Genomic DNA, 22,657 nt, shown 5'->3' with positions numbered 1-22,657 from the left:
GCAGAGAACCCTGGGAGAAGCTGAGCAGCCTGAGAGACTCACTGAAGTCATTCCAGCACCCAGAGCAGTCCATTGACCCACGAGTTTTCCAGGATTACACTTCCCAGGAGCTGGTTGGTCCCAGGCTCAGTGAGAGTGTAAAATGAAGTGGGTAGTTAAGCTGTGTGCAAAAATTATGGCTGTTAGTGTTGTCTCAGCTGCTTGACTTTTTATGGTCAGCTACCTCACCACTCAGCTTTATGTTCCAGAATAAAACCACATAAAACTTATTGCAATAAAAGCACTAAAAACATTTTGGCTTTTCCACAATGAGTACCGCTGGTCACTCTCAAGGATTCTGAATGTCAGGATTCAACAGGACAGCTTACACTGAAAACACTGAGTTCTGCCACGAGGCAATGGTAAAATTCCTGCAGACTTGGAAAGCTGAGCACAAACATTCCAAAGCAAGAAGTGGCTTCTACCTTGCTCAAGGCTTCACTTCTCAGCTTTGTGCTGTCATTTTACCAAACCTTGCATCATGTGCTTCTTTCAACTGATACATGTCCAAAATTTGAGCCAATGTACAATTTTGACAATATCCTGCTTCACTGGCATTGTGAGCATTGATATTCCACAAAAAAAACCACCCAGAGTAAAATCCAAATAACTGGAGGGCCATCCCTAAGGTGCATTTGGCTCTAAAGACATTTTATTTAAGGTTTACTTCGATGGTTATGCAGGACACGGTAAACAAAATTCTGCTAATTTGCTCAGGTAATAACAATGCATTTGCTTCAATATCCAGACAAGTGAAAACATAATGAGCTCCAACATTCACCCAAGGTTATGCCCTTCAAATGATTGCCATGAGGTGAGAAGTGGAACAACACACTTCCCCTCTTACTTTGAAGGGAAAACCTTTATATATGGTATTTTGCCAGGAATAGAAATTACTCCTGTTCTTTAAAGTCTGACCCAATGCAGCTGCTTTGTTTAAAAATACGTTAATGATTGCTTTTGCATCCACTTCGACAGATCAAAAAAGAACATTATTCCAAAAAAAAAAAAATCGAAGCAATATAAGTGATTTTTATTCATTATATGAAAGAAATTAAATGGAAAAAAGCCAGTTTGTTGGGTTTTTTTGAAATGCAACCAGCATGCTTTCTTCATTAGCATTTTGCAATGTTTGACAATACTTAATAAAACAGCCTTAATGTTACCTAAAATGTTGCAATTTACCCTTTATAAGTTTCGCCAAACTTTCCACAGTTCTTTCTCCAAAGCCTACTGACTCATAGCAAAAAAGCCAGATTTATAGTTATGTCCTAAAAGTGATTTAAGCTAAAATCCCAAAAAGTTGCACGTTTCCAGGCCTCCCTTTCATACTACATTAATTTAGGAAATATTTTAATGACAGGCAATCCTAAAAGAGAAGCAGAGATGCAGAATGTTCAACAGGCCAAGTTAAGAGTTCGCACAGGAAAAAAAAAAAAAAAAATTAAGACTTTCAAACATCACAGACTTAAAGAGACACTATTAAAGGTATCATATTTCCCAACTTCTGCTTTCACAAAATATATTGTTCTCATTTGCTGACAGAGCAGGTTGTGCAGAAAAACACACCGAGATGACACTTGAGTATCGTTTCTGGTTACTGATTGCCAGCCCTTCTCCTGAAATTATTTCAGAACTCATTTCATAACTAAACGAAACTTTATCTAAATATAAATATGAGAAAGACGTAGTATTATATATATATAAACACAAAAATATAAGCTTTAAACTAGGACTTAGTTAGGATACTGACTCTCCAAGATGAGCTAGAACGTGAACAAACTGTTTTCTACAGTGTCAGGCTCTGCTTAATTTTAGAAAATTAATCTGTGTTGTTCTTTTTACTGAAATAAATCAGCTGTGGCAAAACTCTGCTCATAAAAGTACTTTCTAATGGAATATAGGTAAAAGTGGCTTATAATCAGAATGTAAAATTCATCTCCCTTATTGTCGTAAATGGAGCTTTCTAATGCACAACAAAAATCCCGAGTAAATTAATTTTCAAAGTTCAGTGCACTAGTTCAACAACTCAAATGCAAATCTAATCCTGAGATCATCTGAAACAGCTTTAATACATATGCTCAGTACTCCAGACTCCTCCTGAACAATTGCTAGTGGGTACTTAACTCCTGAAAGCTGCTTTAGAAAACATCAGTGAGAAAATAACGAGTCCTGCAAGAAATGCCTTGCAGATAACACTTCCCAATCAAGCATAAAAACCCCTGCATTCCAAACCATCTTGTGATATTGTTCTCGTCACCTACCTCTAACAAAGAATAATTCCCCAAAGTATTTCAGCATTACAGAGATTTTGTTCTGCTCCCACCATAAGAAGACAGAATTAGTGTAGTTTCCTGATAATGCCAAGGAGCACACCCAGCTCAGAGCAGAGTGGCATTACTTTTGTCCTTTTTAATATTTAAGTTTATACTTTGGCAGGGCCACTAGTTTTCTATCAATCGATTCTGGATTAAGAGACTTATATTCACCTTTTCTAAGTAAACTTAATTGCTGTCAAAAGCAGAGGAAATCTACAGTCTGTTCTGCAAGTCTGGCATGACACCCTGAATCACTGGCATTATGTTGCTTTAGGGAGATGAAGCTCATCAGAAGACTAAGTACAAAGGCAGTTTTAGAAATCCTGTGGATCTCCTGGGGGAGAATTCCAACTTCCATTAGCATAGACATATATATAAAAATACAAACATATATAATAATTTGAAATAATGATAAAAAAATCTTTTCACCCACATATCAGTTTTAAGAGTTGCCCAGATAACGTCCTTTTGATGATGTTATTGAGGCTCTGGTTTCACTGCCAGTTCTATTTTCTTGGCAAGCACCACTACATTTATTTCAGTTATTAGCTATTATGTAATATAAATTCAGCAGTATTTAATTTAGGTAGGTACTCATCTCTGTTTTTCCTAAAGAAGGTTAATTTCACAATCACGAAATATCGTGGATGGCCACTAATAGTGAGGTAGAAAAACTGTAGCTTTTCCACAGGTGTATAAATAGAGATACTTACAGCCGCTCAAGTTGTTTCAGATCCTGAAAAGCTCCACGTTCTATCACACTAATCTGATTCTCTTCCAAGTGCCTGCAATTCCAAAAATACCAGTTAATTTTAACACAATATAAGAGCTTCCCCACTTCTCCTCACATGTTATAGAAGTGCTTTTCACAGAAGTGTCAGTAACAGTTGTAGCTGGAGATTATTTTAAAACCTGGACAGAGCAGCATTGTTCCTCTTGGTCACTGAGAGGAAATTGCTCCAAAATTGCCTCCTGACTGCCAGATTTGTCAACATTTCTGTTTCTAAACCTCTATAACCATAACCATTTTGCTCAGAAAGGTGTTGGTCTAGAGATTGGTTGTCACATCCTCAGCACGATCCTCTGTAACATAACCGAGATACCTGACTTGTGGAGCCCACAGCAGGAGCTCACTCAATGGAAATGTTCTTTTTTTTGTCAAGATTTTGTTCTGCACAGATTTCAGGCTTTCTCCAGAGCAAACCCTGGTAAGTAATCCAAAGGGATGCAATCTCCTTCAGGAATAGAGCCAAGGCACCTGTGTGACAACTTCATTCAGTCACACAGGGTGTAAAGTCACAAGGGATGAGCCCCAGTTTTCCACTGTGTCTGATCCTGCTTTGCTCCAAACCCTGAAACCAAGACAGGGATAAGTTATAAGCAAAGGAGACTGACTTCTCTTTGATTTACACTGTGCAGGGGATGACTATTCATTTACACAGCAGAAATGCTCTGGGGGTGAATTGGAAGCCAAGGAATAGATACCCAGAGTCTCACTGAGCTGAGCTTTTCCCCTCCCTCGGTGCTGCCTTCCAGCACTGCCCCATTTCTGCCTCTGTAAGAGCACTTGGGTGCAGGGACCAAACATCTCTGAACGTCCCATGTGGTTTTAGCTCAAGCTAAGAAGAATTTAACACACAGTAAGTCTGGGCTCAGTGAAGACCAGGGAGAAAGGACTATCCTTGCCTGTTCTTAACAGCCACTCCTCTCCCTCAGTTCTCTGAGGATGCTCAGAGCTGTTGAACTGGAGAGCAGCAGAGAGGACAGGCAGCAAAGAGAGTGTTCCACAGCTCAGACCGTGTATGAAGGTCAAAAAGTAAAACTGAAGAAAATCCAAACATGTGAACCAAAGGGGCACGTTGCTAAAAGGAGGGAGAGGAAAAAATGCCCAAGGAAAAACAACGGAACTAGGAGGGGTAAAAGGAAAAGGTTCACAAGGGAGTATTTTCCATGTTGTTTGTTTGAGACCAGAAGATGTTTTTTCTGCTGTGCTGTTCTGTTTGTTGCAGGTCACTTGTTTCTAGTCCTCATTCTGATGTCTGCAAACAGGACTAGGATACCTGTCTAGGATCACTGGGACAGGCTGCATGTTTGTGCTTTCCACCATACCCCCAACAGACACAGTGGGGGGGAAAAAGAGGGAAAATAGGAGTTTAGTGATGTAGAATTGCCAGAATTACGAAGAACTCAAAAAAAAATTAAGAAAAATCTGAAGAATGTTTTATTCCCATGAATTCTGTGGCAAACACCACACTACTCCAAGGCTGAGCAAATGAGTTACATAAACTCATAATGAACACAGGACAAACAAAGTCATATGAGAACAGCAGTTGTACATTCTGCTTATTGTGAAGGGCATAAATGACAGACATTAGACAATGTCTGACAGTATAAAAAACCCAACAAAAACAAAACAACTACTGGCATTAATATAGTATAGTTCATCTATTTATTTAATAGACTCCCAAAATGGTATTGACAGTTGGGATGGGAGCCAAGGGAAATCTAAACAAGTCCACTGCTACAGATGAGAGAAACACCACAGGAACACAAAGTCATCCAATAGATTTGAACTGTTTCCTTAGTGTATGACAAGTTGTTCAAACGTGTTAAGGTAGCAGAAAAAATGACTTGCCTTTTCCTTAGCAGGACTTAAATAATTGAATTATCACTAAATGACTGTAACAGTTCAACTGTTGCAGTTTTAAGGTCTTATTTTAGAAGCTACTCAAAGGAAAATTTTCATCACTAACTTAGTGGTGCTGTTTGAGATTCAGGTAAGAGAAAATGTGAAACCAGGAATGACAAACTCGTGTTTCCCCTTTCAATGTTCGAGGCTCATTTAGGACCAAGGTTAAGCTCTTGACTGATACTCTGAGATCATGAGATAGCACCACCTAAAATATTTGTATTACTGCATACTAGACTAGAACAATTGACAGCTTTCCTTCTGTACAACTTCTACAGCTCTGCTTAATGAACTCCTGCAATAATCTTCTGCAAAAGTGCTATTAATGTGCCTGTACCTTAAAGTGACCAAAATCTGAAAGTCCTGTTTGCTAGTGTTTCAGTATCACTGATTTAGGCATAATGATTGTATAGGGGACAAAGATTTTACCAAAGTATTTATTAAAAGCCAGTAGGAAAGTATTAAATAGCTCTGAAACTGCACTCACTTTAGCACAGAACTAAAATTTACTGTTTCACATCACAAACTGTTCCAGTTGCCTGCTTTAAAAGAACACCAACAACTGAATAATGTGTAGAAATTACCACCATTTGCTTTCTACAATTATGGACATCTCAGAACTAACACAGTCTTGTAAAAAAACCCACAAGTTTTGTGTTACACTCACAAGACACGGAGGTTCTTCAGCCCCGCGAAGTCCGTCTTCGTGATTCTCGTGATATTATTTTTTTCTAGATCACTGCAGAGGAAAAAGAAAGCAGCATTCAGATACTCTAACTGACACCCAAAATTCCATTAGTAGAAAGTATTTCAGTCACTGGAGCATCTCCCAGCTGCTCAAACTGTGCAAATGAACATTTCCATTAAAATCTCAAAAAGCAAGTCATCAATACTGATACATTTTGTCTCCTCCTCCAGTTATGTTGCTCTCATGCATGAAGTTTCTTCCACTTTTATTTCTAGTATTGGTATTTTCCAAGAAAAAATGCATAAAGCTTCTTTCTCCCTCAAAGACTACAGTCTTGTAAGCAGTTGTATATATTCAAGACCCAGTTGGTATAATACAGTTGAAACAGGAGTCCTAGGCCCCAAAATTAAAATCAGACTCCAAGGTTATTCTAAACCAAGTGAGTCCAACCTGCTGCAAGAAACTTGGGCCACACAAAATCTGAAGTGAGGACAAGTTAGTTCAGTGACCTATAAAGTGTATTTCTACTCAGATGAATATTTACTGGTGTCATAGGTCCCAGCTTACCATTTTCTTTAACAGGATTAAAGCAGTATGGGATACATTAGAGAAATAAGTGTTTAAAAATACTGGGTTCTACTTTTGATGGGTTCTGATAGACATCAAAACAATACTAATAGAATCCTTAAGTCATAAAATGGTTTAAGAACAGATATTATAAACTTCAAGAGTTTATGCATCTCAGCACGGGACATATTCCTATAATACAAGAAGCACATTCTCCTGTCAGGAAGACATTTTCTTTACCACAGATGGAAAATAAGGATAAAAATAAGGAAAAGATGGGGGAGAAGTTCCTACAGTTCAGCTATATGAACAAGACAGCCAGTATCCTAAAACACTAAAAACACTAAAACCCACAAAGAACCTACAGGGCACTTTCATTGCCTGCACTAATTATTCTCTTCCATTTGTCTTTACTATTAAATCATGTTTTTTACCTTTGAATCACTACCTACATTTTTCAGATTTTCCAGCTTAATTTCCTCTTCTGTTCCCAGTTCAGTCCTTCCACTCTGGTGCCATCATTAACCCCTCACTGGTTCACCAGAGAGAGCTGATTGCAGGGAGTAAGCAACGCACAAAATAACCTGTGTTTGACTTGTACGTTGTTCCCCACCTGCTTTTCATGGCATTCCACCAAAGTTCTCCCTTGCCTTTATCTCAGAGAAGCTCCAGCAAAGCATGGCATGAAGCTGGTTGGAATCCTCCGAGGCAGGCAAGAGCCACCAAGGTGTACAGGGCAACACAGTGTCAGTGGCCACAGGTTTTGTGCATTTTGGTAAGAGCTGATCACCAACCCTGCTTCACTCAGCTTGAACAGGTGCACCAAGAACTTCCATTCCTGCCACACACACAGAGCAATCTCTCCACCACATCACTCCTCCTGCCCAGTCCCAGGCACCAATCCCACACACCAGCACTATTCCTCTCTGCTTTCAGCCCCCAGGACACTCAGAATCCTTCCCCTGGTGAAATCTGCAGCTCCCTACTCTGACAAAAACTTTCACATTCCTTGATCAATCTTGAGATTGCTTCTTGCTCTACTCGTGCAGACTGGCACAGTCTGTACTGTACACATAATATCCATTCTGTTGCTCCCTTGGCCAAGGTTATTATCTAAGCCAAAGGTTTCCATTTCTGTCAGTCAAATTACTTGCACAAAGCTCCAACTTTAGGAGAGCCATTCTTCACGAAGATCACTTTCCTCAAACCATTTTGATTTAATTGATAACTGCTGCCTCTGTTTTAAAAACAGTGTTTACCTTCTGAACATTTGCCCCTTTTCAGTATGTTTTTCCTCAAGGTTTATCTGCCATTTGAAGAAAAACAGAGTAAAACTGTGATGAACTACTATGTAAAACTTCCTCCTGCAGCTCACAGTAGGTCTAACCCCTGGCTGCAGAGCAGCAGATTGCCACAGGTTACCCCATTAGTCAATTAAACTTTGTGACTCTGAAGTTACTGAACCTATGCAGACATTAGTGGTTTACAGCTGGTATTTGTGGGCAACATAATATTTTATGTTTCCTTTATAAAGTTTGGCAGCTGATTATGGGCTCACTAGTGGGTTTCAACTACAAAGAGCTAAACCTTAACATGCAACCTTGGTTGGCTTTCAAACCCATCAGTGTTCAAAAGGACTGTTGGAACCAAAAAGGATTTCTTGGAAAAGAAATCAGCTGGGTCAAAGATATGAGGAAAATAATACTGCAAAGGTGAATTTAACACATATCTACATCCAGATCAAATAATTCCACATAAAACTCTTATTGTGCAGAATTCCTGCATTTTGGGTACAATGTGGGGCCAAGCAGATCTTGGATCTTACTCAGCACATCCATCTCCCTACACACATACACAAGCCCAGCTACTACTCCGTCATTTCACATTCAAATACTATTGTCTCATCATCTGAGAACATCCAAGAAAACTCCATTAAAGAATACAGGTCTCTCATGGAGTGTCAGCAGCAAGGTTGGTATCACTCACTTCAAAAGAAATCAGAACTGCCATTTATATCAGCTCTAGTAAAGCTCTTGGTGTTCAGTCTCTCTTGTCAATCCATTTTCTAATTGGTTTTTCTTTTTTTTTTTTAGGATAAAACATGTGAAGGTCAATGCAGGTGCAGTGGCAGCTTTAAAAAACAGATGTGGAAAGAATCATTTAAATGGGAATAGAAATATGAATTGGACCAGAACAGTACGAGACCTCACGAAAGTGAGTTCAGATAACTATTAAAGGGAGCTTTACTCATAACCATGTCCTCTGCTGTGTTCTAATAACAATTTAATCCAATACATATTTTGTAGATGCTGAAGACTGAGTCACACAATGTACACACTTATTACAAACAGGGATGCTTGGAGCAACCGGAGCAAATCCTGCTTCATACCAAGAATTCCTCTGGATTGCTTCATCTTTCATTCTTCTCTGAAGACAATCAAGTGAATTTAAGACAGACTTTTAATTGTTTTAAAGCACCAAAGTTCTCTGGATCATGCCAGGAGTGCACAGATTTCCTCTGCTACGTTACTTAAATTTCAGCTGATGATCGCTCTGCTCAGCCACTCAGCTCTTCCAAAACATCCAGACACTGATCTCAGCCCCACCCTCGTCCTTGGACTGGATCAAGTTTATGATTTGAGAAGTAAATCCACTTGCCACTTCAAACTTGGTGCTTCAGCCTTCCAGACTCACATACCTTGGCAAATCCACACCCTCATCTTGGCCAGCTCTGAGCCTCCACTCCTCTGATGTACAAGATCAGAATTGAATTTGACACCACATCACCCCCACAATGAACATCACAGCTCTGACAGGAAGAGCCAACAACAACAACCATCAGATGCTGAAGTCTTGCACAATCTTCAGCTCAATAATTCAGTAGTTACATATAAATAAAAACACCTTATACAAAATTCAAACCCTTTATATATATACGAGGATGCAAAGATTCAAACCAACACTACTAAGATGCAAAATTCTAAGGCTACACCAGTAATAGCAAGTTCCTATCACTGTCAGATGTCATTTGCTACTTGCTGAGCCCTCTCTGTATTATAGTCTCGAGGATAATCAGAAACTTGGGCCATCATCTGAGTTACAACTCTTGAACACACTAAGGTGAATCCCTGACTTAATTCCTCAGCTCTTCCAAAGGTTTGGAGTTTTCTAATCAACTGCCCATTTTGGAGCTGTCTCTGGCTGCCCAGTTAAGCTTTTCCAGGCACACAGAAGCCAAATTCAACAGTCTTACTTAAGTAAATAAACCAGTTTTCTCTCTGTAATGGTCTGGTTTTGAAGTCTCTCATATTTGGGCACTGCACAAGTTCACAGGTGAATAAAAGACTCTCACCCTGATGTTCTTACTGCAAATGGTGTGTTTGCTTTAAACAAGCTACTACTTTGTGCAATTTTTTTTTAAGTTACAATTTTTTTCTGGTCTGAAAAAAACACCAGACTTCAGAGCTAACACTGTCAGCTTTTGGTCAGAAAAGAAGCTGCTTAAATTTAGTTCCCCTTCGAGAAGAAACACAATTACTGCATTTGGTTAAAGCCATTTATTATGACTAAGTGTTCTAGAGCAACAAAGTTTTTCTCCATTTCAGAGAAGTCTCATTCCTAACAACAAAACTGAACATCTCTGATGCCCAGTAATTTCATGGCAGTAGCTGATTTTGCATTTCAATGACAAACACAAGTCTGGACGGGCAGTATTTCACAAAATATTTATTAATTCCCTTTTCTTTAACTTAAGAAAACATCACACAAAACAAAAATGCATACATACTGAAAATATCTAAGGAGAAGGAGCAGTAGACCTCACTGAAGTCCTCAGATATTTGATTGTTTATATTAATAAAGAACTCAATGAGAGCAGCAGAGAAACTGTATTTAAGGAAAAATTAACTGCCATAGACTTCAAAAGACAGCTCTTACCAAGTTAAACAGCACTAAGGATTCTTTCCTGTCCAACTGCTTCCCAAGTAAGGTAAATATTCATTTTGAGTCATAGAACCTCAAACAAAGTTTAGTTTCTGTTCCTGCTGAGCTTTCAAAGTGGCTGCCACACACCAGTTCAAAGCTACACACATAGGTCACATTTGGGACAAACAAATCAGCCCAGAACCCAACGCTCTGAAAGGAACCTTGATTAAACCAACACCCCCTGTAATCTACAGGGAAGGTGCATTTCTCTTCATCTCATTTTTGGTATTTTCCAAGAAGGCATGCATAAAATTTTTCTGTCACACATAACAATGCACTTAGAAATTAATAAAAACCTCTCTAGTCCCCTAAGAACCAACAGATCAGGATCCAACACACCAGCTAGAACTCCCATCAAAATAACCTCACCTGGGACACAAGTCATGGAACACCCAGAAGTTCATGAAGAGCAGAAGAAAAATAATATTCCAAGAAATTTAAGAGCATCTGTTTTGAGGTTATAGCACACATCCTTTGCTCTGAATAATTTGTAAAACATTCCAAGGGATCTTACTTCAAATGATAAATCAACATTCAAAACATGGGAGCTAAAAATTCAAGTGATAACAATTGAACCTGGATTCCTGAATCTGAGCAGTTGCTGATGTTTTTCCTTAGCCCAACTCCTCCACAGAACTACAGCAGCCCCTATTCTTGGGAAACAAAGCTTTTCCTGTGCTTTGACACCGTTAAAGGATTGGGGCTCCGTGATCCTTGTGGGTCCATTCCAACTCAGCATATTCTGTGATTCTGTGACTGTGTCAACCCAAACTAGCTGCAATGACAGCTGAGTCATAAGTTTTCCTGTTGGATTTGTTTTCCCAGCCCCCAGTCACCCTGCCAGGTAACCATGAACACAAACACTCAGCACCTGAGCTGGAAGAAACCTGCATTTTTCACGGGTAATGCATTTTTTTCCACCACTGACCTGGCTACCTATTGCACTCTAGAAACTTAAAGCCGTAAGAAATACCCTCTTGATTTTTAGGAAAGTTCCTGTGGAGCTGGAGGCAACGAGTAGTTCAGTAAAGCCTCCTCTCTTGAGTGCTTTAGTTCTTAGTTTGGGAACACACCAACAACCATAACCAGCAAAAGGACAAAAATCCACTCCCATGTGTGAATGTACCCACAGAGTAGCTTTTGGCTGCCCTTTGCAGTCTTTACACACCCAGTATCTGTTTTATTATTTTAACCATTTTCCAGGATTTCTGCTATGCAGATAATTTGCCTTTAATGGCTATGGACTGCCACTAGCCTCTTAACCTTAAATGACCATATTCCCTATAGGAAGCACTTGGCAATTTTCCTATGCCTTCAGTCCAAGAACTTCAAAGTTACTGTGATAAACTACTCAATTATAACGCTACCCTGAAGCCCTCTGGCAGCACAATCTGCATATCTTCAGATTTAACATATTTTGCAACGCAGGAAATGAATTCCTGGGACTGGATTTTATGAAATGCACAATTTCCAGCAGTTTCCAAGTCACATGGGCAAGTATGAACATCACTTGCAAAGAAAGACAAAAACTTCAAAATCATATTCAGATGAAGCAATTTCTTTTTTCTTTTTTTTAAATACATTTCACCTCTGTAAGACTTCAGTGATTTTCCTCTTCTTAAACAGTTGACTTTGCAAAGGAGCATGAGAAATTTTTTTTTCTGAGTTCTTGAAAGACTGGCACTCCCTGAAACACTGCACTTCATCCAGTTCTATGGAAGTAAAAGATTTAAAGCCCTCCATGTAGCATGTGACATGTGAACAGAGAGAGGATGAGAGAGCTGTTGAACTCAAGTAAAAGGTTAAGGGGAGATCTTAAACGACCTGGTTTGTAGGAGAAAGCAGACCATCCCTTGCCTCATCTGCAGTAAGAATAAGTCACAGGTGGACAGAACATCAGTAGAGAAAACACAACCACCAGCTCCTGAACAGATTCCTAAACATTCTGCACAGGTTCAGCAACAACTGCACGGTGTATCTGCACAGTTACACTGGCATCCAGCGATCTGGGCATCTTAAGCCAGAATATCAATTAACTCAGAATTCAACACAATAATACTTTCTGCTGTAGTTGTCGGGCAGCACCACATGACACCGGATCGTTTCAGCCTCCAGGAAAATTTAAATAGTAATTAAGTGGCCACACAACAGCAGGAGTGTGCAAATCCTTGCTGCAGTCCACCCTACTTCTGTAACACACCTCCACCACGCAGCTTTTAACGCAAAAAAAAAGTGAGATCGTTCATTGTGATTACAGAGGCTTTCAGGTATGACTCAGACTGTTTTCTTTCTGGCTGAACAATGGGAAAACGGATCCTAGAGGTTAAGTGCCCTAATTTTGTGAATAAGCTCTCCATTCTCAAGCCCATTACAGCAGTGCTTGGTTAATAACACATATTTACTGTCCAAATGATCTGGAACTGCTTGCAGGTGACATGCTTCTGTCCTCATCCTCATAAAAAAAAAAAAAGAAAAAGAAATTACTTGGCAAGCTACAGATGTTAAAAAACATCAAGAAAAAAACCCCAAACCTTCTTTTAACAGCTTGTGCAGTGGCTGAATTTCCAGTTGAGCAGACTCTCGTGGAAGTCATACCTAAGGCCCACAGAGAGCAGCATAATGGATTGAGTAATTCAAGTACTCTGCTTCTTCCAAGGAAATACATGTTTGTCTCAGCCTACAGGAATTCCTGTCTAATTATTACAGTTTGCAGGTTTGATTATATAGAAAGGAAATGTTATGCTGACAGAATAAACGCTGAACAGTCCATTTTACGCTCCTGTGTCCTTCACCTCTGTTCCCAAACTTCTGTAGTTGCTCTGGGTGTGCTCCAGATCTCACCTGGCTGTGTCACCTGTGCTCTTGTGGAAGACAAAGAGAGTCTGCAGAGTGAATTAAACAGGTGGAGGTGGTACTGGCACTACCTCGTGTGCCAATTCACACCTTGGGTAAAGGGGCATCTCATGGCAGAGCTCCAGCACAGGAGAAGGGGAACACACAGTTCACAGCACAGAAACACTGCCCAAACGTGCAGGGATGCTATGAGGAAGGTCAAAGCTCAGCTGCAGCTCAAACTGGCAAGGGACATCAAGAAAAGCTTCTAGCAGACTATCAGCTATAAAATAATAACCAAGATGTGATGGTTTAGTGGCAGCCTGAGGTGCTCAATGCCCTCCCTGAGCTGAGTGTTCACTGACACAGTCTCAAGTCTGTGTTCAAGGAGGAGAGGAAGAGGCAGCAGTAGCAGAGGACCAGGTCAAGCATCACCTAAGAAATCCTGACCCACATGAGCCAGATCCATCTGCTGGTGCAGAGATCTAGCTGATACAGCACAGCCTTGCTGTGACATCTCTGATACAGGCAAATCCTACCTTTGCCCTGGAAAAAGTTTAAAGGCAGGACATGGCAAAGTGCAGACTGGGCAGGAGCAGCCTGTTGTTACTGGGAGTGTCAGTGCAAATGCCACTGGGAGAAGTTTCTGGGCCAACAGAAGAGAAGATGGCTGAGAAAAGGCATCAAGTTTCACCAAATTAAATCATGTTTGAGCAACCTGACTGCCTTCTATACTGACATAACAGCTGTGGATTAATGGAGAAGAGTCCCTTTCTCAACCACACAGGGAATACTGAGTCCAGTTTGGAGCCCCTCTGTCCATGGAAGATCCTGATGGACTTGAGCAAGATCAGGAAGACACCAAAGAAGTGCTCAAGGGGCTTGGCTACAGAAGCTGGGTCTGAGGGAGCTTCACTTTGGGTACTGAAGAGCAGCTTCCAATCCCTCCAGAGGGGTTACTCTGCAAACAGAGCAGGGCTCTTCACCGAGGTACAACACAGGGGGAGGGATACAAGGATCATAACCTGAAAATTAGGGAGATTCTGGCTGTTTATGACAAAACCTTATTGCTGTCAGGACAGCCAAGCTGTGGAACAGGTTTCATGAAGGTGCTGTGGTTTTCAAGACCCAACTGGACATTTTCCTGTCCATATTCCATGCTCTGCTTTGAGCACAGGATGGACCAGGAGACCTCCTGAAGTCCCTCTCAACCTTTAAGATTCTATGGTTCTACCTTTTCTACAAAGAATAGGGCAAAACAAATATTTGTTGTTTTCTGGTTTTGGGGCAGTTGAGGGCTTAGTAGAAAGCTTTAAATCTGAAGCACAAAAAAAAAAGCAACTTGAAAATACAGTTGCTACAGAAACATGGTTTACTATGAAGAAGCCAGGATGTGCAGATTATAAAGAGGAAGAAGTACAGTTCTGTGTCATATTAGCTCAAATATCATTTTAATTCATATTAAAAAAGCCCAACCAAGATAACAACTGCTTATACAGAAACTTTAAATTCTTACTTATTTCTTTTCAGTTCTTGATTTTATTGAGCAATTCCTACTTAACTCCTACAACTGTAGCTCATCCTTCAGATCCAACAGGCACCAGCTGGTTGCATGGACATCAGTCAGGTGGTTAGATCAGCCCAGTGCAATTCCAAAGCTCCAGCAGCCAAACAGGGAGAAATCAGAAAACAAACACTCTTTGGGCCAAATTTCCACTCAACTATCAAAGGGACAATCTCATCAGGATATGACAAAAGTGTCTGTGCTTCAATCTTTGTCACTTTTGGACTCATCCAGGGGAAAAACACTTTTCTGCAACTTCAGCATAATGCACATTGCTTTAGTCCACAGAGGCAATGTCTGATGTTCGCATTTAATTCTGGATTTCACTTAATGGCATGGTGTGAGACTGAATATCTCCCACTGAGGGAACTGCTGTGTGTTTAGGTGCTCTTCAGTAATACAGACAACTTGATGTTTAGGACCTGAAATATTTCACACCTGCTTCTGAACTGCTGTAAATCCTTGATGACTTGGAAAGAAGTTCCACCAACAAACAAATGATTTTAGTGAAGTCTGGCATGAAAATCAAGCCTCGATTTCATCACCCTGCTCCCTTTCAGACATGCACAGACTGGAAACCCTTCCCAGGAGATCTTTTCCTGGAAAGGTAAGAGAGGTCTCTGTTTATGTTTGTGGTTTTTCTTTTTGTTGCTGTTCAGGGTGGGTTTTTCCTTTTTTTTTCTGTTTTAATTTATAAAGGATCCAGTTTCACCAACTCTATTCCTTCCAAATACCACCACATTGAGTGTAACAGGTCTGCTGTGGCCACTAAGGAGCAGATGAAGCCAAGAAGTTGCAGCAAAACACACAGGACAGTTTTAATATGTGAAACGAAATTTTAAAGGGAGTTTGTATTGACTTGAATTTACCAACCAGATGTTACAACCAATTTACAAACAGTTTTCTTCACTCTCAAGTAGATTCCCACCTTCCTTGTCTCCCCATCCTCATCCCACTTTTGGTTTTCAACAGCAGACTTGCTGCAGTGAAGCGGAATTGATTTCACAATGTTTGCTAAATGAACTCAAAACTCAAGTTTTCCTAAAGAAGACTTGGCACACAAATCTGATGTTTCAAGTTACTGAAACTACTCATGCTTATAAACCCACTTTGCACTCACCCTATTACATACCTGAAGAACAACCTTGGAAAACATCTATCCTATAAAATGAAGTTCAGATCAACAGGGAGTAATCCATTTTAAAAAAACCCGTCATAAGCAATTAGCTAAAGAACTTTCCAGGGGGGAAAAATGAACATAAAACCAAAACCAACACCAAACAACCATCCCCCCTCAAAAGATCGTAAACCCTCTGACTGCTCCTTATCTTTTGCTGTCTTTTCATATGTTATCTATCAAGACTCACAATTCCAAAAGCTCGTTGGGCTGTTTTCTACACTTTCACGTTCTTATCTGAGAAACTTGTATCCAGATGTGTGTTTTCATCTCTCTGAAGAACCAGCCTTTCCCTCAGGGCTTTATTTCTCAATATCTATTTCCACTTCTGGAAACAAGTTTTCTTCGCCCAAGAATTTTACTTCCAAGTTTTGTCTCACCCCTTTATTCCCATCTCCAGCTTACCTCCCCTGCTGCATTTATTCAGGCATTTCAGAAATGCACATTTGCTTCCCTCACAATGAGTTCTCATTTTTGCTCCCCAGCTCTATTCTTAAAACACCAGCTCTACCACTTCAAGAGCATGAGAGTGCCAGAGCCTCTCCTCATCCCTCTACAACCATTCCACAGCAGCTTGTGACCCAGGAGCTCCCACACTGCTCAGTGGTGCTGTAACCACTGCCCTCCCTGAGCCAAGATGTTTCACCCAGCTTTGGCCAAAAATCAGCATTTCAAAAAAACCCTTCCCAATATAATGCCTCCCCAGTCTAAACAAAAGCATCACACAGCCAAAGGACAAACGTGGAGAAAATCCACAAATGAGGTTCCCACCAAAGCCCAGGCAAAACACGCTTTGGGACTCACAGGAAAGGCACAAGGCATTTAAACCGCTCTGGGGACGAGGCTTTTTCTTGCTGAAGTGTCTCAGAGTCGTATTTAAACAACACAACTGCTTTAATTAAACACTGGTGTCCTCCCCGTAGCTGTGGACAACCAGCACACATGTTACAGGATTACTTGTGATGGGCTGCATGTCATGCAATCCCATCTGTTGTATGAGCTTTATGTGCTACACACAAAACCCTAAACCAGAGAGAATGGGCCATCCCACTGCTGTTTGTTATCTCCTTCTTGTAAGGGGGGGATCATTAATGTAAAGGTGAATTATATTCTTACATAGAGAATATCTTCCTTCATTCATCTTGGTGGAGACAGCATGTCCCAAGGAACAGGATTGCAAAATTCTAGGGAAGTGTCTTCTGCTTTTGGCTGAGCTTTTTGTTATCTACAAAGGAAAGCTGAAGTCAGGAATTTGAATCTTTTCTACTTTGGGACCAGCTGTTTGTGGAAAAAGCTTTTCCAAGTCAAGTCAAGCTTTTGTATAAGGTGAGAATTATGTAACATATGAAACCATGCTTTCTGCTAATGCTGAAAACCATTTTTGACAGACAACCAAGCACTACTTGAACCTAAGAAGCTGCTAAAATAGCTGCACAAGTGCAGGTGCACACCCAGAATGGCAGAGAGGACAATTCAGAAGGACAGTTTGGCTGAATGACTTAAAATACTTCACTTTAACGTGACCTGAGAAGGTTCATCAGGGTCACAACTCCCTGACTATCTCTTGAAGCTTTCAAGGTTATTTCTCAGGGTCTCATAACAACACCCACCAGTAATACCTTACAGTCTGCTAACACATGATTTTGTACCAGTTAATTAGCACATTCCTTACCTGCCTCGGGAATAAAAGAGAGAGCCCAACTTACAAAACCCCCAAGGATTCAGAAATAGTCCCCTAACTATTAGCATGCACAAGCATGCACCTCTGCCTCTGCTATCAAAATGTTATTTTCTTAATAGTTAAATGCTTATCTTTTGACACATTTCATGAGAAAGTTGATTTCCATACTCTTCCCTCCACTTTGTGCCTCCCTCACACCCCACCCCAGAAAAGCAGCCAACCTTGACAGATTCCAGCTCCTGGGGAAAAAAAAAAAAAGTTTGGAGACAGACATTAAAAGTTGCATTTGATAGTGCTGTGATTTTGGAGATCAGAACCTCAGCTTCACTAATATGCAGTTTATTACCATTTCAGTCATCAGGCCTAAAAGCACACCTATGGTAGCTCAAGATTTCTCCTGTTGAGCACTGTACAAACAAAGATTTCCCAAAGGGTTTTCTGCTAAGAAAAAAGAGCAAAGGGATGAAGACAGGCAGATGAAACAGCACTGATCAGTACAGCAGGCACCGTCCTCAACTCTAACTCAGCCTAACTTGCATGACATATTTTTAACTGATACAATTAAAATTACAATAAATTTAAAATTTTTCAAAGCAAACTTTCTGTTTAAAGCGAAGACAGCTCCTCCCAAGAAAACCCCAACATGGAAAGGGGAAAATAAAGCAAAAAAGTCTTTCAGAAATGGAATTCATCCTCCCCTCACCTGCTACTGGCATGTTCCCAGGCTGTTCAAATGGGTTACTGATCTCCAAATCATTAACCTCCAGAGCAGTTTATTCCTCCCCTTACATGGAGCCCTGGTTGAAAGAGAATCACCACTCCTGTGTCCTGTAGACTCAAACTGCTGTCGAGGTGCACAGGGAAAACATGATCAAGAATTACAGGCAACATGTCTTGTATTTTTGGGTGACTGTCTATATGCAGTCACAGCATCCCCATGGCCAGGAGAGGGTTAAAGTCTCTCCTAATAGTCTAAAAAAAAAAAAAATAAATCTATCCTAAATATGGTATCACTGCTAAAAACCTTGCACCTCAAAGCAGAATGACCAGGGGTCAACTTAACAGCCAACAAAATATCAACAACAGGATGCTGCCTCCCAAAATCCTCAGTGCTGCCTGGACTCTGAAAACATTTGAGAGGTGTGGTCATTAATAACCTGGTACTGATCCCACAGGGCTGATCCATCACCACACCCCTGAGGCAGGAAGGCATAGTGGCATCCCAGCAGGAAAAACTCTCCCAAGGAGTCTCCTAAGGACTCTCCTTGTATCACGTGCTTTGATGTAGCAAGTTAAGAATCATTTCTGCAATAATATTGCAAATTTTCAGGAACACACAGGTACAAGTGGGCTGGTGATCAACACCAACCTTGTGAACAACTGAGCAGTAAATTTCAGACAGCTTTTACACATTTCTGGATGCAAAGTCAAGACAAGATCAGCTCTAAACCAGTGTTTTCTGCCTCGTTTTAACTGCACTCATGTTTACTGAAAATGCTCCTTCCCCACTGACAGCAAAGGAGATTTGAACCCACAGCAAAATTCTTATTTGCACTTGAGACACGAAATTAAGGTCTTAGAAAAAGAAGCAAGTCACTGTTAGAAAAGTCACAATCTAATTAGGAGCTCCAAAAATCTATCAATCATAAGATTAAAAACATAGATTGCAGCCATCAAACAGATGGCGTAAAACTGGGATACAAGGCAAATTTATTCTGACAGAGAAAACTGACAGACCAGATTCAGTTGGGGGGAAAAAAAAAGGCTGAAAATAACTGGCAGTGGTAAAAATCACCCTCTTAAACTCTCTTTCTACAGAGATGGCCTTCAACTCATCTAAAATTTACTCTGAGCACAAGAGCACAGACCTGTTCCCTTTTGTAAATAGGCAGACGGATCTTTTATGTATTTAGGACCATTAGAAAAGACTGACAATTGCTTACAAAGCCATTTCTTAATAGGGAAGAAGCAGTTCTTGTCACTGATGAGAACCATTCAAGATCTTAATGATATGTCTGACTGCACAACATTGAAAACAGATTTGGAAATGGAGCATTACAGATCTCTGGAGAAAAGACTTGGAAAATAGTGAAAACAGAGTAGCTTGGGCCATATTGCAAGCCAAATATGACTAGAACCCAGCCCTTTCTTATCCTGAAAATGACTTAAAAAAAAACAAACAAAAAAGTCAAATTGATGTAGCTTTACGTTGGCAAACAAAACCTGTTAATGAACATAAAAGGGGATGGGAGTGACAACAGTACTCCCAGGCCAAAATCCATCTAGAATTATGCTAATGCACTTGAGTCAACAAGAAGAGATTGTCACCTAAGTACCAGAAAGGAGCCAAGGAAGCACATCCCACCAGCCTGTCCCGAACCTCACAAGGATGGGGAACAAAACTGACCTCTATTATGACAACATTTTTGAACACCACTGCTGCCCTGTACATCCCTGCACAGGAACATTTGGATAGACAAACACCTGAAGAAATATTTGTCACACTTCTAGCCATTCTCCATGACTTTGCCAACACTGTTTTCCATGAAAAAGCTTTGCCATTTGAGGTTCACTTCAGCTTTTCTCCTCAAACTTATCTTTAACTCCCTCCCTCCTCACCTGAAGTTAGAAACTTGCTGTGCCTCACCTTGTAGAGGACAAACATCCCTGCTTTGTCTTGCAGGAGTGCAAAAATAAGCCAGGCAGGAAAAGAGAAGCCACTTCAGAGAGCTATGGGACTGCAGGATGGGTGTTTTGATTCCTACAAGTGCCATCATCCAGCCTGCAGCAGAATGTTGGCTCTGTTGAGAACTAAGACGTGATCTGCTAGTCCTGGAGAAGCCACTTGCTCACAGTCACCCTGTGGGAAATCAAGCACTGTGGGCACCACACAAACTGTATCAAGAGTTCTGGAAAAATTAAGCTTCAAGTAATTTTAACTATTAGTTCCTGGGAGGGAGCAGCTCCTGGTTTAAGTCTCCTGAACAGTCTCTCCAGTAAACGAGCTCAATTCTTAACATACAATCACTGAATGTAAGTATTAGAGACAAGTTCTTTTTCCCTATCGTTATTCCCAAGCATCTTGTGAGATTTCTTTGGGAAAATCATTTTCCTTCTGTTCTGTGGAAGCTAAGGAATAGCCTAATTGCAGACAGTAAATCATATTACAAGCTAACATCCATACAGGACAGGTTATTTTTGTTTTATTTTAAACGCAACTGGAAATATTTGTACACTTAAAAAACAAACAAAAAGCAAACCAACAAAAAACCCAAACAAATACACACACACCAAAAAAAAAATTAATAAAAAGAAAAAAAACAAACCACAAACTTGGTAGTGATATTCCATAAGATTGCAGGTAGTTTAGACTATAAAGATCAATTGATTTCTTAGCAATCAAATGACAGCATACAACACCAAGTTTTATACAATTACCATACCAATAAAATGTACTAGGGTTGAGTTATTTTTGGCCTCCCAACCCATCCCTGCAGGCAAGCTCTACCTGTAGTCTTTGATACACACTTCGACAAACTCATAAAAACACAAATTCCAGGGATAAAAAGCAATACTCATCATTGGTGTTTTAGGACTTCCTAAAAGACAACAGTTGTTTTTCAGAAGGGCAACTTTCCTTTCACCTAATTCTTTTGCATGAATCAACACTTAGCTGCTACAGAACATGAAAGAAAAATCCAGAATAATCTCAGAACAAGTCATTAAAATTTCTGCAGGAAGTAGTCTGGTCTTTCATCTCAGAATCTAATCCAAATTTCTGCAAATAAATACAGACAACACAACAATGGCCACTCTTTGCTTCTGTAGCTACCAATTTACAACTGCTAATTCCATCCTCCTTCCTGCTTCCATCACTTCAAAATGAGGGAACAGATTTAATAGTGCAAGACTGATCCTACACAAGCACAGGGCAATGTCCAGCCAAGCACACAGAGTCAGCATTGCATTAATAAAGGGAAGTATCCACATTAAATTAAGCAACTCAGCCCAGTTTTCCCAGGATCAGTCCCTCAGAGAGCGAGCTTTTCCAAGCCAAAGCCATGCACATCTACTTACTGACACATGACCTAGGGAAAAAACTATCTGAGAAATGCTCCATGCAAGGTTTTGGAGACTATTACTGCACAAACAAATGAGTGGTAATCCCTAGTGGGAAGAGCTCTAGAAAAACAGAACGTCAGTGTAAGAGTCACTATAATTATATTTGCATGTGTTTAACAGCGTGTTCTGCAGCAATATGGAAGCATTCAAGACAGGAGCTTAGAATTAATTTGGAGACAAACTTGAGGAAGTTGAAGACTTATTACAAGCCAGTGCGACTTTAGCAGCTCAATGCACCTAGGCCAAAACCACCATAATAATATATTTGTGTAACAGAAACCCCAGACCACATGAAAACTCAGGAGTAAGCAGATGACTAAGCTTCTAAATTGCACCTAAATGTGGACACACTCAATTTAGCTGCTCAGACAAAGCAAAGAACAGATTAGTCTTGCAAGCTTTATCAATTCAGCAAGGTAAAGAATCCCTCAAATGAAAGGCAAAACAAAGCAATGACTAACACAGGAGAGCTATCAATTAAACAAGATTCTAAGCCACTGAACATAAACTCATCAAGAACTCAAACACGGTTAAATTCTCCAAAGAAACTTTTATACATGTATAATGTGGTGCTAACAGACAGGGAGATAACCAGACACGAATGGAAGGGAAAACACAAAGGCTCAGGCTTTACAATCAAACAGAAAGCAGACACTGACCCAGAAGGCTCCTGAGCAGTTTCTCCATATCACTTGTTCCTTTCAGAGCTCAAAAATACAAGTGTCAGACAGGTGGCTTTGATCTGCTCGCTGCGTTTATGCATCATCTCAAACTGAACTTGACTATCAGCATTATTAAGTGTCAGAAAAGGCCACACGTATAATATTTTATACAGATAGAAAACGTTTTCCACCAAAGAAAAATTATATAAATAATCACAACCAAGAACTGAAGCACAGCTAAGCAAACTCTAAATAGGGGAGTTCGATGAGGCAATCCTAAGGAACTTTTCAGAAAGGTAAAATATTTGGGATTTTCATGGATGTATTTACATAT

At 40.2% G+C, this 22,657-nt stretch overlaps 1 protein-coding gene across 1 annotated transcript in view; it reads right to left on the bottom strand.

The window, feature by feature from the left end:
* Positions 1-22,657, bottom strand: part of SLIT3 (slit guidance ligand 3) — a 472,700-nt gene that overhangs the window by 445,782 nt on the left and 4,261 nt on the right. The window contains exons 3-4 of the mRNA XM_050312542.1: positions 5,714-5,785; positions 3,071-3,142 (exon numbers count right to left, since the gene is read on the bottom strand). Of these exons, the coding sequence (XP_050168499.1) occupies positions 3,071-3,142; positions 5,714-5,785 (144 nt within the window). The remainder of the gene's footprint in view (positions 1-3,070; positions 3,143-5,713; positions 5,786-22,657) is intronic.

This window comes from Myiozetetes cayanensis, unplaced genomic scaffold, assembly GCF_022539395.1.
Source record: "Myiozetetes cayanensis isolate MyiCay16 unplaced genomic scaffold, myiCay2020 scf17, whole genome shotgun sequence".
In the NCBI taxonomy this organism is placed as follows: Eukaryota; Metazoa; Chordata; class Aves; order Passeriformes; family Tyrannidae; genus Myiozetetes; species Myiozetetes cayanensis.
This window is presented reverse-complemented; position numbering and strand designations above follow the sequence as displayed.